Source organism: Bombyx mandarina, chromosome 12, assembly GCF_030267445.1.
Source record: "Bombyx mandarina strain Sakado chromosome 12, ASM3026744v2".
NCBI lineage: Eukaryota > Metazoa > Arthropoda > Insecta > Lepidoptera > Bombycidae > Bombyx > Bombyx mandarina.
Window position 1 is genome coordinate 10,706,295 of NC_143219.1, and position 14,294 is coordinate 10,720,588.

Sequence of the window (14,294 nt, forward strand, 5' to 3'; positions counted from 1 at the left end):
TATCGGCATACATAAACCCGGTAAACCAAAAAATCATCCGACGAGCTACCGCCCGATTAGCCTCCTCATGTCTCTAGGCAAGCTGTATGAGCGTCTGCTCTACAAGCGCCTCAGAGATTTCGTTTCATCCAAGGGCATTCTCATCGATGAACAATTCGGATTCCGTACAAATCACTCATGCGTTCAACAGGTGCACCGCCTCACGGAGCACATTCTTGTGGGGCTTAATCGACCAAAACCGTTATACACGGGAGCTCTCTTCTTCGACGTCGCAAAAGCGTTCGACAAAGTCTGGCACAATGGTTTGATTTTCAAACTATTCAACATGGGCGTGCCGGATAGTCTCGTGCTCATCATACGGGACTTCTTGTCGAACCGCTCTTTTCGATATCGAGTCGAGGGAACCCGCTCCTCCCCACGACCTCTCACAGCTGGAGTCCCGCAAGGCTCTGTCCTCTCACCCCTCCTATTTAGCTTTTTCGTCAACGATATTCCCCGGTCGCCGCCGACCCATTTAGCTTTATTCGCCGACGACACGACTGTTTACTATTCTAGTAGAAATAAGTCCCTAATCGCGAAGAAGCTTCAGAGCGCAGCCCTAGCCCTAGGACAGTGGTTCCGAAAATGGCGCATAGACATCAACCCAGCGAAAAGTACTGCGGTGCTATTTCAGAGGGGAAGCTCCACACGGATTTCCTCCCGGATTAGGAGGAGGAATCTCACACCCCCGATTACTCTCTTTAGACAACCCATACCCTGGGCCAGGAAGGTCAAGTACCTGGGCGTTACCCTGGATGCATCGATGACATTCCGCCCGCATATAAAATCAGTCCGTGACCGTGCCGCGTTTATTCTCGGTAGACTCTATCCCATGATCTGTAAGCGGAGTAAAATGTCCCTTCGGAACAAGGTGACACTTTACAAAACTTGCATAAAGCCCGTCATGACTTACGCGAGTGTGGTGTTCGCTCACGCGGCCCGCACACACATAGACACCCTCCAATCCCTACAATCCCGCTTTTGCAGGTTAGCTGTCGGGGCTCCGTGGTTCGTGAGGAACGTTAACCTACACGACGACCTGGGCCTCGAATCAATTCGGAAATACATGAAGTCAGCGTCGGAACGATACTTCGATAAGGCTATGCGTCATGATAATCGCCTTATCGTTGCCGCCGCTGACTACTCCCCGAATCCTGATCATGCAGGAGCCAGTCACCGTCGACGCCCTAGACACGTCCTTACGGATCCATCAGATCCAGTAACCTTTGCATTAGATGCCTCCAGCTCTAATACTAGGGGCAGGCTTAGGGACCCCGGTAACCGTACTCGTCGAACTCGACAAAGAGGTCGACGTGCAACCTAACCCATGCATCAGCCCGCTGAGTTTCTCGCCGGATCTTCTCAGCGGGTCGCGATTCCGATCCGGTAGTAGATTCATTCGCGAAACAATTGCTCTTGAGTTGTTAGGTCTCCTTCGGAGGCGCTCGGGCAGTTGTTAGCAAATCCCACCCCTCTTGGCTGAGCCTTTGCTCGCCCACCTGTCCTGGTGAAACTGGAAAGGCCTTCGGGCCACCAGTAAACTTTCAATCATAAAAAAAAAAAAAAGCTTTTCAAAGAAGCGTTCTGATGTTGTCTTCAGATACTTACGTATTGATTCTAATTTAAGATCGTCGTGAAGATCTCATTTCACATTCACACTCCTTATATACCATGCTCCGACAGTATCCTGCAAAACCGGGATTGGATGACCTGGAAAGAGAGTACTTGGTTGCGGGCCACGTGTGTGCTGAGTGCGAGTTTTTTAAAGTTCTCCACAGCGTTAAAGTTAACTCAAGTTTGTATGGAGTTGGAACGTTTGTCTACGTTTGCCGTTAGGGGCGCTGTTCCAACTGCATAGAAATTTGAGTTAGCTTTTACGCTATCAAGAATGTTAAAAATCTCGCACTAAGCACACTGCACAAGTCATGATCCAACGTATATATTATTAAGCAAGTTTCGTAATGTCACTTCGTTACAAAGAGACAATTTACTTCTCTTGTAGATCACTCGTCTACTCGTAAAAACGACTTGTAAAATAAATTAGCTTATTAAGTAAAACAAATTACTAGTAGTTTGCTCAATAATGCATGGAAATAATGATGCGTAATATAATGAACTAAATAATCGTTTACGAAAATTGTTATCATAGAATATACAACCATGTCAATAATTATCATTTTCGAGGGACTTAAGTCACCGTCACCGTCGCCACTGCCCTCATGGACTAGAAGAGATTTCTTTGTTTTTTTTCTAAAGTCTATTGATTTTTTGTAAATTCCCATCATTTTAATGGTATTACTATATTATTTTTATTTTGTTTCATTTATTATTTAATTTCAAGCCATTTTCATAAATTTATTGCACTTGATTTAATTTTTCATACCTACAACAAACCATAAAACATTAAGTTTTATAGTCAAAACCATTTGACTTTTATAACATAAGATTTGTAGTATGGGCTAAGTTCATTTGTCCTTTAGAAATGCCCAAGCAATGTCACAGTGACAACTGACAACTAACATTGTCATTGTCACTGAAAACCGTGTCTTAAACAGACACTGTCTATAGTCGGATTTTTAATTAGACGAAGCCAGCTGACAGTAGCTAATGTCACTTTGTGAAATAATGTTGCTATATTTAAAGTAATAGTGATGCGTTCAGTTCTCGTTCAATCACATGAATGAACAATGAGTGTGAAGAGTTAATCATTAATTTCAAACTATAAAAGAATATTATTTATATTTTACAATAAAATTATATTAAAGTGCTCCAATATATGTTACTAGTAGTATGTAACTACAATCAGTTGTTTTTATTTTCATTACCTACCTATGATTGTTATATTTTATACATCTATAGTTTCAACTATATGATGTATTGGAAATAGGACCGTCTTACAAGCTTCCTCGCAATCTTTTTCTTAATGTTTAAAACACTCGGTGTTCAGTACAGGTAGATACTATAGGAACATAATATTTCGTCGAAAACTCGTTGGTATGTACAAAGCACGCCTAAAATTCGAACCCCGTACCCAATATCGGCAATTCGGCACACCAACTATTCACTAGACAATCGAGGCAATTTCATTAATTCAGGAGTTTTTTCAATCGTTCACTTTGTCACAACACTATTTTTATTTCATCAAAAACTGACAACACAGTAAACGTCAGTTGACTTCGTCTAATAAAAAATCCGACTATAGTGTCTTTTTCTTACAGAAATTCGTGTGTCGGCTAATTTATCAATCTAAATACTAACGTAAAATAGTTTTTGTTAACACAAAGTAAAATGTAAAACTTACGCACAACTTTGTAATAAAAACTTTGACTCCTCATGTTGAACCACACTGATGCTTACTAGACTCCTTACACACAATTTAAGAAAACTTGCTAACTTATTGAAGAATAACGCTAAACATAGTCATTCTACTGCAAAACTAGTAACAGAATACTCTGAGACTAAAATGAAAGATTGTGATCGATTGACACCTTTGGTTTATCCAACGAACTACGACCTCGTATTAAAACCCGATCTCAAGACAGGCGTTTTCGAGGGAACAGTAAAAATAAATATAACTGTAAAGGCGGATCAGAAAAAAATTGCTTTACACTCAAAGTTTTTAAAAATTAAAGGCTTAACGTTAAATAGAGGTGATGAAGCTATATCCATATTAAAGTATTCGAGAGAAAAACAATCACAGCAACTAGTGGTACACTTTGAGAATGTATTGAATTCAGGAAATTATCAAATGAATATTGAGTTCAGTGGTGATTTGACTAGAAAAATTGTTGGTTTCTATCTTTCACATTTAAAGGATAATAGGTATCTGTTAATAAACTACTTATTTTCAAGAATACATTATACAAAAACAATATAATATAACAAAGATATTCCATGGAAATTGCAGAGATGGGTCATTCTCTGCAATATCACCTTAGACTTTTTTATATATATATCGACGCTTGAAAGGCAAACGTGACTAAGCGACAATGCGTGAACTTTACAGTAGACTAATTTAAAGTTGAAATACCTGAAAACAAAATTTATTTTAACGAATCTAGCTGTAGTAGAATCTAGCTAGTAGCTGTAGGATTGAAATGATTTTAATAGACCTAGAAATATATATTTTTTGCGCATAGAATATGGTTATTGCCTATCATTTATGTATAAAGCAGTTATTGTCGCTTAGTCACGTTTGTCTTTCAAGCGTCGATATATAGTTATAAATTCAATTTTAGAAAATTTTCATTTTGACTAATTTCGAGTATTAAGTAATTGTCTAACAAATAATTCACAATTTTTTTTTCTAATATCAGAACAATGGTAGCCAGTAAATTTCAGCCAACATATGCCCGCCAAGCATTCCCTTGTTTTGATGAGCCAGATTTCAAAGCCACATATGATATTGCACTTGTTAAACCCCAAGGGTATGTGGCATTGTCAAACATGAATGTAAGTGTGTAAATCCATTTTTAGCTATTTATACCTAAATAAAGGCATTTTATTCGTTTTAACTTTTTTTTTTTATTAAAAGAAGTGTTTTATTCATTCAAGCTTTGTGATTTTTCAGGAAATATCAGTGACACAGGACCCATCATCTAATTTAGAAACTGTCAAATTTGCGACCAGCGTCCCAATGTCGACATATCTGGCTTGTTTTGTTGTATGCGATTTTGGATATAAGGATGTCGAAATTAATACTTCTGGTATCGGAAATACCTTCAAACTTAGATCTTTTGCTCAAAAAAATGAACTTCATAAGATTGATTTTGCTCAAGACATTGGGAAGAGAGCTACTGAATTTTACATAAGATATTATGATGTAGAATTTCCCTTGCCAAAATTAGGTAACAAAAATATGTTTTATTTTAGCTTTAGCGGTAGGCAGCGGCTTGGCTCTGCCCCTGGCATTGCTGAAGTCCATGGGCGACGGTAACCACTCACCATCAGGTGGGCCGTATGCTCGTGTGCCTACAAGGGCAATAAAAAAAAATAAAAAAAATTAAAAAAAAAAATTTAGGGTGCACTATTATTCAAAATACATATTGCCATTGATTATAATCAATTGGTCAGTTTCTGACTTTTACAAAGTATGAGATGTTATGCATGATAAACATTTTTTTAATTTACACACGAGGATTATTGTTCACTTAGAAATTTATTCATCACACTGTTTACTATTTTTTTCAGATATGATTGCAATACCTGACTACATTTCTGGAGCCACTGAGCACTGGGGTCTTATAACATATAGAGAAACATCATTTCTGGTTGATGAGGCTACTGCTTCTGTTAAAAATAAGATCAGTATTGCTAACACTATAGCTCATGAACTGGCTCACATGTGGTTTGGAAATTTAGGTAAAACTACGGATTAGATTATTTTACAAAAGATGCTATTGATGTATAATATATGGGCCTACGGTATAATAATTTTACCAATAAAAATAAAGGAACAATGTTATTATTATGATATCAAATATCATGCTCATCGGTCATTGTCCTGTGATAATTGCCCCAGTTTTCTGAATAAAATAAATATTTTTCAACTAATCTTGCAGTGACAATGAAATGGTGGGATGAAGTATGGCTAAATGAAGGTTTTGCTTCCTACATGCAAGTTAAATCATTGAATGCAATTGAACCATCGTGGGCCATGGTAAATAGTATTTTAATAAATAATAATTTTATTATAATGCAATTATATAGTTTCAAACACAAATTGATAATATCAAGAAATTGGTTTTATGTGATAGCCTGATTTGTAAATGAATAGCCAGTTTTTTTTTTAATTTAATTATGTCCCCAATAATCGTTCAACGTATTGTAAGCTTGCACAGGTACTATTACTCTGCCTATTTCTGGTGCGAAGCAGTCACGCGTTTGGATTGGAAGTCTATCTAATTACACAACCCATTTTCTCATATTTTTAACTGTCACAAGTATATCAATCTTCCGTTTTTTGGTATACATTAGTGAAAAAACTGATAGTGTTTTATTTGCAGTTGGATCAATTCTTAACAAAAACTGTTCATCCTGTACTAGTGACCGATGCCAAACTTTCAAGTCATCCTATAGTACAAACTGTGTCTACACCCGATCAGATAACATCAATATTTGACACTATTTCATACAATAAGGTAAGTATATTATTACAAGAACCAGGGATTTAAGTATGATTGGTTTAAAAAAAAAAAAAAAATTAATTGCGCCCAGAAGTGTGTATAACTTTTATACTTTCACTGGAGATATTTTAAAGACTAACCATTGATTTCAATTCTCATTTACTGCAATAGTAATATAGACATATCATCAACTTCAGTGTGGACTTGTCTACTAATGGAAATATGTAGGTCTCTCAATTTTCACTACTAAACATGTACCTTTGCAGATTGTTGGAAGAAGAATTATTTGTTATTCTCGGTCATTGAGCTCAATGCAAAGTCAGGGTCAACTGCTAGTGCAGTCAGATGCCGTTAATTACCGTATGTAATACCGCTATTTGTCACCATAAAAGACCAATCTTGAGGATTTTCTCTGCAAGCCACTAAGGATTGGCGCACAGCTAACTCGATCTGGTCAGTCCACCATATGGATGACCTCCCACGTGATTCGGTTACTTCTTTGGATACTTTTTAGCCTTTGCATACGAGCACACGGCCCGCCTGATGGCATGGTCAAGTTATTGGCAAGATAGAAATCTAAGATAAAGTTTACAGGGTAAATTGAATTAAAGCAGAACACTTTGAAGGAGTTGTCTTGGCCCAAAGGATAAGGCGCCCGGTGTATAAGCATCGAGCGATGTGACAGCGCCGGGGTTCGAATCGTACTATTTTTTGTAATGAAATACGTACTTCACAACTGTTCACGATTGCTTTCCATTATCGAGGAATAACAACATCTTGTATTAAAAATAAAACCTGCAAAAATTATAATTTGCGTAATTACCAGCGCCCTGCCAATTTCTGCTATGTAAGCAGTAATGCATTTCGGTTTGAAGGGTTGGGCAACCGTTGTCTATACTATCTATACTTAATATTATAAAGAGGAAAGATTTGTTTGTTTGTTTGTTTGTTTCGAATAGGCTCCGAAACTACTGGACCGATTTGAAAAATTCTTTTTCCATTAGAAGCCGACATTGTCCCTGATGAACATAGGCTACTTTTTTTTTTTTGGTTTCTTTTGTGTTTTAATGTTTCCGAAGCGAAGCGAGGGCGGGTCGCTAGTATATATCGTACTGTATATATCGGGACGTAGACTCGTATCTCAAGGTAGGTGGCAGCATTTGCGTTGGAGATGTCTATAGGTTCCGGTAACAATTTATTTAAGCAATAAATTAGTGTACAAATATCGAAATTTCTACAATAAGAACTGATTGTTTAACTGCAGACTACCGTTTTTGTTTTTTCTAAACCAAAACTATGAAACCGCTAATTCACAGGGCGCGTCCATACTAAGAATGTTGGAGGGTTTCATTGGCGAAGAAAACTTCCGTCGTGGCGTTTCAGATTACCTCAAAAAGTTTCAGTACGGTAATACAGTGACTCAAGATTTACTATCCTGTCTTGGAGTTTACTTTAAACAGGAAAATCCTGATTTAAGCCTGACGTAAGTTTAGATATGACAATTTGAACCATCATAAATAAATAAAAAAATGTTTGTTTGGTTTCTGCTTAGCGTTTTTCTATTGCCTTCGAATGTATGGTTCATTTGGTGGATAGTGTCTCTCATGAACATCGGCATTCATAGACTCATAATTATTGACACTGTATAGGGTAATGTGAGCGGCCAAGAAGTGATTTAAAACCAATCATTTCTGATGTCATAAAATTAAACTGAATACCTTAAAGCTTTCAGTTTTCAGTCATGGTTAGATTAAAGAATAGAGAAATAAGAAATAATTGAGCTGAGAGTGTTTTATGCTTGCCTAACTTCTATGATTATTGCTCTTGTTCTCCTTGAGCATATGGGGTTCAACCTGAGAGAATTCCTAACATCTGCCCTAGCAAGAGCATTGCTTCTCTGTCGGAATTGCGACCCGTTGAAAAGATCCGGCGAGAAATTCAGTGGATTGTGGATTCCTCCGCGGATTAAGTTGCACGTTGAAATCTGTCCGGTGCTTTGAATGCCTAAAAGTGCCGAAAGTGAATGGGCAGGATCAGAAATGACATGTATACTCGTGTTTATGGCTATTAATCTAATGTATAAGGGACATCTATCTAATTTCTCAAGGTGGTCTTGACATTGTGCCGTCAATGGACTCAAAGACTTAAGAATAATCGATCTTGATAAATAACGACTCAAATAACGTTTTAGTCACATCATGGATACGTGGACACAACAAATGGGTTATCCACTACTCAACGTTGAGCCGGGGAATGGAACAAACACATACGTTGTAACTCAAAAACGGTTTTTGCTCGATCCTGACGCAGAATACACGAACGATTCGAAGTTCAAGTAAGTTTTACTTAACAGAATCATTATGAAATAGGGTTGGGTGCTTTAAGTTTTTTTTTTAAACTAAATCACCGATTTAAGTTGAGTATTTCCATAAAAGTTAATCGATTAAGTAAAACCGTATTGCTATTGGAATAGAAATGAAAAATTCTTATCAAAATTCGTAAATAGGTGTGTTTTTTGTTCTTGTGTATGAACACAAGCTACCTTGTACGTAATAATTTTCTAAGTTTTTAAAATACATATATTGTCAAATCTACAATTATAAAATAGGGACTTAAAGTAAAACTTATTTGAACTAAAAACTTGAAACTATTCTACTAAAAATCACTACAAGGAATCGCAAATCGAACCAATAATGATGGAGAAATCGAATATTATAATCGCAAAAAATTTTGAAACAACTTATTTTTTCATAGTATATTAAAAAGACGGAATTTCGAAGTCTCGTTTAAAAATTAAAAATAATTCGACCACCCCTAATGTCGGAAAAACAAAACATAATATCCTTCTAACCTGTTGCAATCATATACAGGGTGTATTTGAACTTATATTGCTCATGAGGTTTTACCTGCTTTTTTTATTTTTTATTGCTTAGATGTGTGGACGAGCTCACAGCCCACCTGGTGTTAAGCGGTTACTGGAGCCCATAGACATCTACAACGTAAATGCTCCACACACCTTGAGATATAGTTCTAAGGTCTGAGTATAGTCACAACGGCTGCCCCACCCTTCAAACCGAAACGCATTACTGCTTCACGGCAAAAATAGGCGGGGCGGTGGTACCTACCCGTGCGGACTCACAAGAGGTCCTACCACCAGTAATTACGCAAATTATAATTTTGCGGGTTTGATTTTTATTACACGATGTTATTCATTCACCGTGGAAGTCAATCGTGAACATTTGTTAAGTACGTATTTCATTAGAAAAATTGGTACCCGCCAGCGAGATTCGAACACCGGTGCATTGCTCGATACGAATGCACCAGACGTCTTATCCTTTAGGCCACGACGACTTCAAAATACATCTGACACGTTGTAAATGTAGGTAGGCAGCAGGTCGGTAGGCAGCGGCCTGGCTCTGCCCCTGGCATTGCTGAAGTCCATGGGCGACGGTAACCACTCACCATCGGGTGAGCCGTATGCTTGTCTGCCTACAAGAGCAATAAAAAAATGTGCGTAATTACTGGTGCCACATGATCAAATGTTCCGGCTTGGGATTCATGACAGGCATGATTATAAAAACAATTGAGAATTAAACCTTCGACTGCCGTGCAGTTCACCGGTGCACTATGTGGCGCACTGAACTAATTATGTTGATTTCTCTCTTTGATCTTGTTAAGACGCCGGAATATCCAGTAGACTTTGGCAAAGATGAATCCGAAGATACTGAGAATGATCTATTTCTAAGAAACCTAAAAAACTAAAACATACATTAACCTACAAAAGAAGGCAACCCAGGTGCCTTAGTAACAGAAATGGACATAATTACTTCAGTGCGCCACGCAGGGCACCGGTGACCTATACGGCAGTCAGAGGGTTAAAGGTCACGTTTTAAGATCGACGTCTACTATATTCACGGTATTGGCTTCGAGGACCACTTGGTACCATTGTTGTGGTGAAATTTTTTTTTCCTACTTAATCTGTCAGCCTTGAGAGGCTGCATCGGCGTAACCGGTAAACACTAAGTATTAAAGCCTCTTTCGTTTTGACTGTTGACAGTGTGGAAACAACAGAGATATCGATCGATTTACTCGACTAATAAACTTTAAGGCGTGAATAAAATCGTTAATTGTGTTTGTGTGATCATAGTTACCGCTGGTACGTGCCGATAACTTACAAGACAAATAAAGGGGATTGCGGCAGAGTTATTTGGTTCCCCGATACGGCAGAGAGCGGTGAGATATTTATTTATTAACAAACTAGTTTTATCAATGATAGACGAGTTACTTAGCCTATTTAGGTATAAAACGTATTGTAAATCTTCGTCTCATGTCTGGAGGTGTGTGCAACATTATGAGTGGTAGCGCGTCTTGTGAGCCCGCCCAATTTGAAGGGGTAGCACTTATTACTATAAAAGTAAGTGGCATTTACTTTGTTTATGTCTTTGGGCTCCGCTAAACACTTAACATGAGATGGGCCGTAAGATAGTCCAGCCATCTAATTAGAAAAAAACATTCACGGTACAGTGGCGTTGCAACCTAACCTAAATATCTGCCAGTTTAGTTTCTCGCCGGATCTTCGCAGTGGGTCGCGATTCCGACCCGGTAGTAGATTCATTCACGAAGCAGCTATTCTTGTGTTGTTAGGACTTCCTTAGAGGCGCTCGGGTAGCTGTTAGCAAATCCCGTCCCTCCTGGCTGTGCCCTTGCTCGGCCACCTGTCCCTGTGAAACTGGATAACCAGTAATCCCTCAATTATAAAAAAAAACATAAAGAATCTCTAAATAATTAAAAATAATTATCGTGTCTATTTTTCAGTAACACTGAATCTTGATGACAATATCAGCTGGCTGAAAATTAATAACAATCAAATTGGTTATTATAGAGTTCATTATGCCGATCAGATGTGGCAAAATCTTATACTAGAGTTAAACGCTAAATCGAAAGAGGTAAATTGAAAACGTTTTTCTATGCATGCACGTGAAGACGTTTCACTTATCATTACTGTTTGTTCAAATAATGCAGGATATTTCGCAATACTGACACTAATGCAGTTTTGTTATACAGCGTGTTGAAAAAACATTTCAATATGAGAATTTATATTTTAACATTTTAATTAAAAAAACATTTTTATATTTAAACATTTATTATAATGCGTTGAGCTAACACAGATTTTCTATTTATAAGTAGCCTTTGTACCCTAAACAACATATATGTTTCACTGAGTCGTCATGATGGTGGTTCATTATATAAAAAAATCAATGTTTTTATAACGCGTCCGGTTGTTGTGTCGGTGGTGTATTTAAAAAAAAATTGTACAATTGAGAGTAATGTAAAAATGATTTTGCATATTTGGTGTTCTTAACCGGAATTATCTAATAAAGAGACTCTATTCGACATTATGTCGTGCAACTATTTAGACACTACAGAAGCCAGAAGCTTTGCACGTGCAAGTTACATTAACTGACTTCCATTTCTTTAACCTTAATTTGAAATGTAGGTATACATACAATGATTCCAGGAAATATCTAAAATGATGTTGTCTATCAACTTACAAGTAACTTACAAACATTATTTTGTCCTTAGGTAGGCCGACTAGTTCACGACTGGTGTTTAGTGGTTATCGCAGCCCATAGAGACGGCATAAATGGCGTGAATTCATGAAATGTAGTTTTTATTTACAATAATTATTTTAGTAAATTTTACATGACTCTGACATGAATTTATTTTATTTAAATTACTTACTTTTAATTAATCTATACGAAATTTATCATTATCCAGTCTGATAATAGATGGCGCCAACAACATGATTTGTACAAACAGTTAAAATACTTAAAGTTTTTATATTAATTATAAACATAATTTATTATTATTATTCATGCTTATTATTAATATTTGAGTATTTTGTATTTGTTATAAATTAAACATTAAAATCTTCAGAATATTTTCACTTCAAAACAGTGCTAAATATTAAATATGGTAGAATAACAGTTTCATATTACTAATAACAAATAAATAATAATAAACTAAACTACAAATTATGTTAATTATTGCCAATAATGGCGGTTTGCGCCCGTATACATATACGATACAATTTTTTATTGTCATATGTACAGTTAACAATATCAGATCGAGCGCATTTATTGGATGACGCGTTTGCCCTCGCCGAAGCCGGCTCGTTGCCTTACAATATAGCGTTGGATCTCACAACGTATCTCACTGTGGAGGATGATGAAGTGCCTTGGACGACCGCCGTATCAATATTCGGAGACTTAGCCAGAAGATTGCTGAACACACCAGCGTACGATGACCTTAAGGTAAGTTATATTTAAAAAAATGTGTACAGGTTAGTACATGAAAATACTTTTGTTTTAATTTTATATCTGTATGGTGGGTACCCGATTTAATAGTTATGATCTATCTTTTGGGCCTGAAGTCGTGGCCTAAAAGATAAGAGGCTCAGTGTACTCGTATCGAACGATGCATCTGGGACGATGTTTCAATCCCGCATTCAAGTATCAATCGTTCTAACTAAATACCATCCATGTATTTGGATATAAAAAAATTATTGCTTAGATGGGTGGACGAGCTCACAGCCCACCTGGTGTTAAGTGGTTACTGGAGCCCATAGACATTGCGATGTAAATGCGCCACCCACCTTGAGATATAAGTTCTAAGGTCTCAATTATAGTTACATGAATGACTTTCACCATGTTGGATGAATGACTTTCACCATGAAGGAACAATGAAGTGTAAAATAAAAATTAAATCCGCAACTGATTGTAATTTGTGCAATCACTGTACCGTCGAGAGACTTAGAGCTCATGTGTCCGTTTGTCTGCGTTTGCCGCTAGGGGCGCTGTTCCGACTCCATACAAATTTGAGTTAACTTTTACGCTATCGAGAACGTTAAAAACTCACATTACAAGCACACAGGCCTCACTAAGTTTATAAATTAAATGTTAAAGAAATCAAATACGATTGTTTCGCAGAGCTATATCCATGGCCTAGTGAAACCTGTGTACGAGAAACAAAGTTGGGAAAAGGTTAATATTGGAGTTATTGAAAGGTAAGATGTTTTTTAATGAAACCTTGTTACTGGGTTGTACTGATAGGGCGTATTGTCAGTCCGCGCGGGTAGGTACCATACTGCTACATCTGTCACGAAGCAGTCCTGCTTTCCTATTTGATAGGTGGGACCAATCATTAAACAAGCTCACATTTCAAGGTGCGTTCAAGTGGAAATAATTTTGTGATATATAATATAACTCGTCTGGCTATAAATACTGTTACATAAAAAACTTTTTTTTTTCAACTTTTTAATTATTTTGAACTTGGAACACGTATATTATTTTAAAACCTTCTTTCGATTTTGCGTCATATCACATATTCAAGATAAACTTACATAAAAACGAATTACGCACAATTATATTCGGACTGTCAGTCTACCGAGTAATATCATTGGCTTAGTGGAAGATGTTCCCTTTGTCGCTAAAAAAAACGGTATTTTAATGGAAGCATGTTTTATAGGCTACTTCGAGCAAGGATACTGACTCTAGCAACTCGTTACCAATTGCCAGACGCCGAAGATAAAGTAAGAAATTTGTTCTTGAGTTGGCTGAACGGTCACGGTACTCCCGATGCCGTTGTGGTCGAACCAGATTTGCGGGACTTTGTTTATTATTATGGTAAATATTTGCCATTAACATAATATTATGGTAGTACTAGTTCTAACTAAACGAAGCATTGTACTTTAAACTATAGAGATCTTCCACTTGAATCACACTTATAATATAGTGTCATTTTTATTATGCAACGATATGAATTTCGATAAAGAGAAATTGTTTATTTTTGTTACATTGTATACTAGATTGCACTATACGGAGCGTAAGTTTTAGAATATTCGTATTTCGCGAACTCGCAATGTAAAGTGAAGTCATCTTCCGCATTGTAAGAGGTCGTCGACCTGGCGTATTAGCAGATTCTTATTATGTTACATTTCGTGCATCCATCGCGGTCAGGGTCATCCGTGGTTATCGCACCATCTCTTTCGAGGCGGCGTGTGTACTGGCTGGGACGCCGCCTTGGGTCCTGGAGGCGGAGGCGCTCGCTGCTGACTATCAGTGGCGGGCT

General features: G+C 37.2%; 1 protein-coding gene across 2 annotated transcripts in view; it reads left to right on the forward strand.

Annotated features, from left to right (window-relative positions):
• LOC114244737 (glutamyl aminopeptidase) overlaps window positions 1–14,294 on the forward strand; it is a 29,364-nt gene that overhangs the window by 9,918 nt on the left and 5,152 nt on the right. The window contains exons 1-13 of one of the 2 annotated variants that reach the window (XM_028176628.2): window positions 2,589–3,861; window positions 4,356–4,491; window positions 4,610–4,886; window positions 5,230–5,400; window positions 5,601–5,698; window positions 6,045–6,179; window positions 7,481–7,647; window positions 8,356–8,499; window positions 10,312–10,397; window positions 10,980–11,110; window positions 12,278–12,478; window positions 13,154–13,230; window positions 13,692–13,849. In XM_028176628.2, the coding sequence (XP_028032429.2) occupies window positions 3,389–3,861; window positions 4,356–4,491; window positions 4,610–4,886; window positions 5,230–5,400; window positions 5,601–5,698; window positions 6,045–6,179; window positions 7,481–7,647; window positions 8,356–8,499; window positions 10,312–10,397; window positions 10,980–11,110; window positions 12,278–12,478; window positions 13,154–13,230; window positions 13,692–13,849 (2,254 nt within the window). In that variant the 5' untranslated portion in view covers window positions 2,589–3,388. Of the gene's footprint in view, window positions 1–2,588; window positions 3,862–4,355; window positions 4,492–4,609; window positions 4,887–5,229; window positions 5,401–5,600; window positions 5,699–6,044; window positions 6,180–7,480; window positions 7,648–8,355; window positions 8,500–10,311; window positions 10,398–10,979; window positions 11,111–12,277; window positions 12,479–13,153; window positions 13,231–13,691; window positions 13,850–14,294 lie in introns of those variants that run through there. The other variant, XM_089731703.1, reaches the window with a different exon arrangement.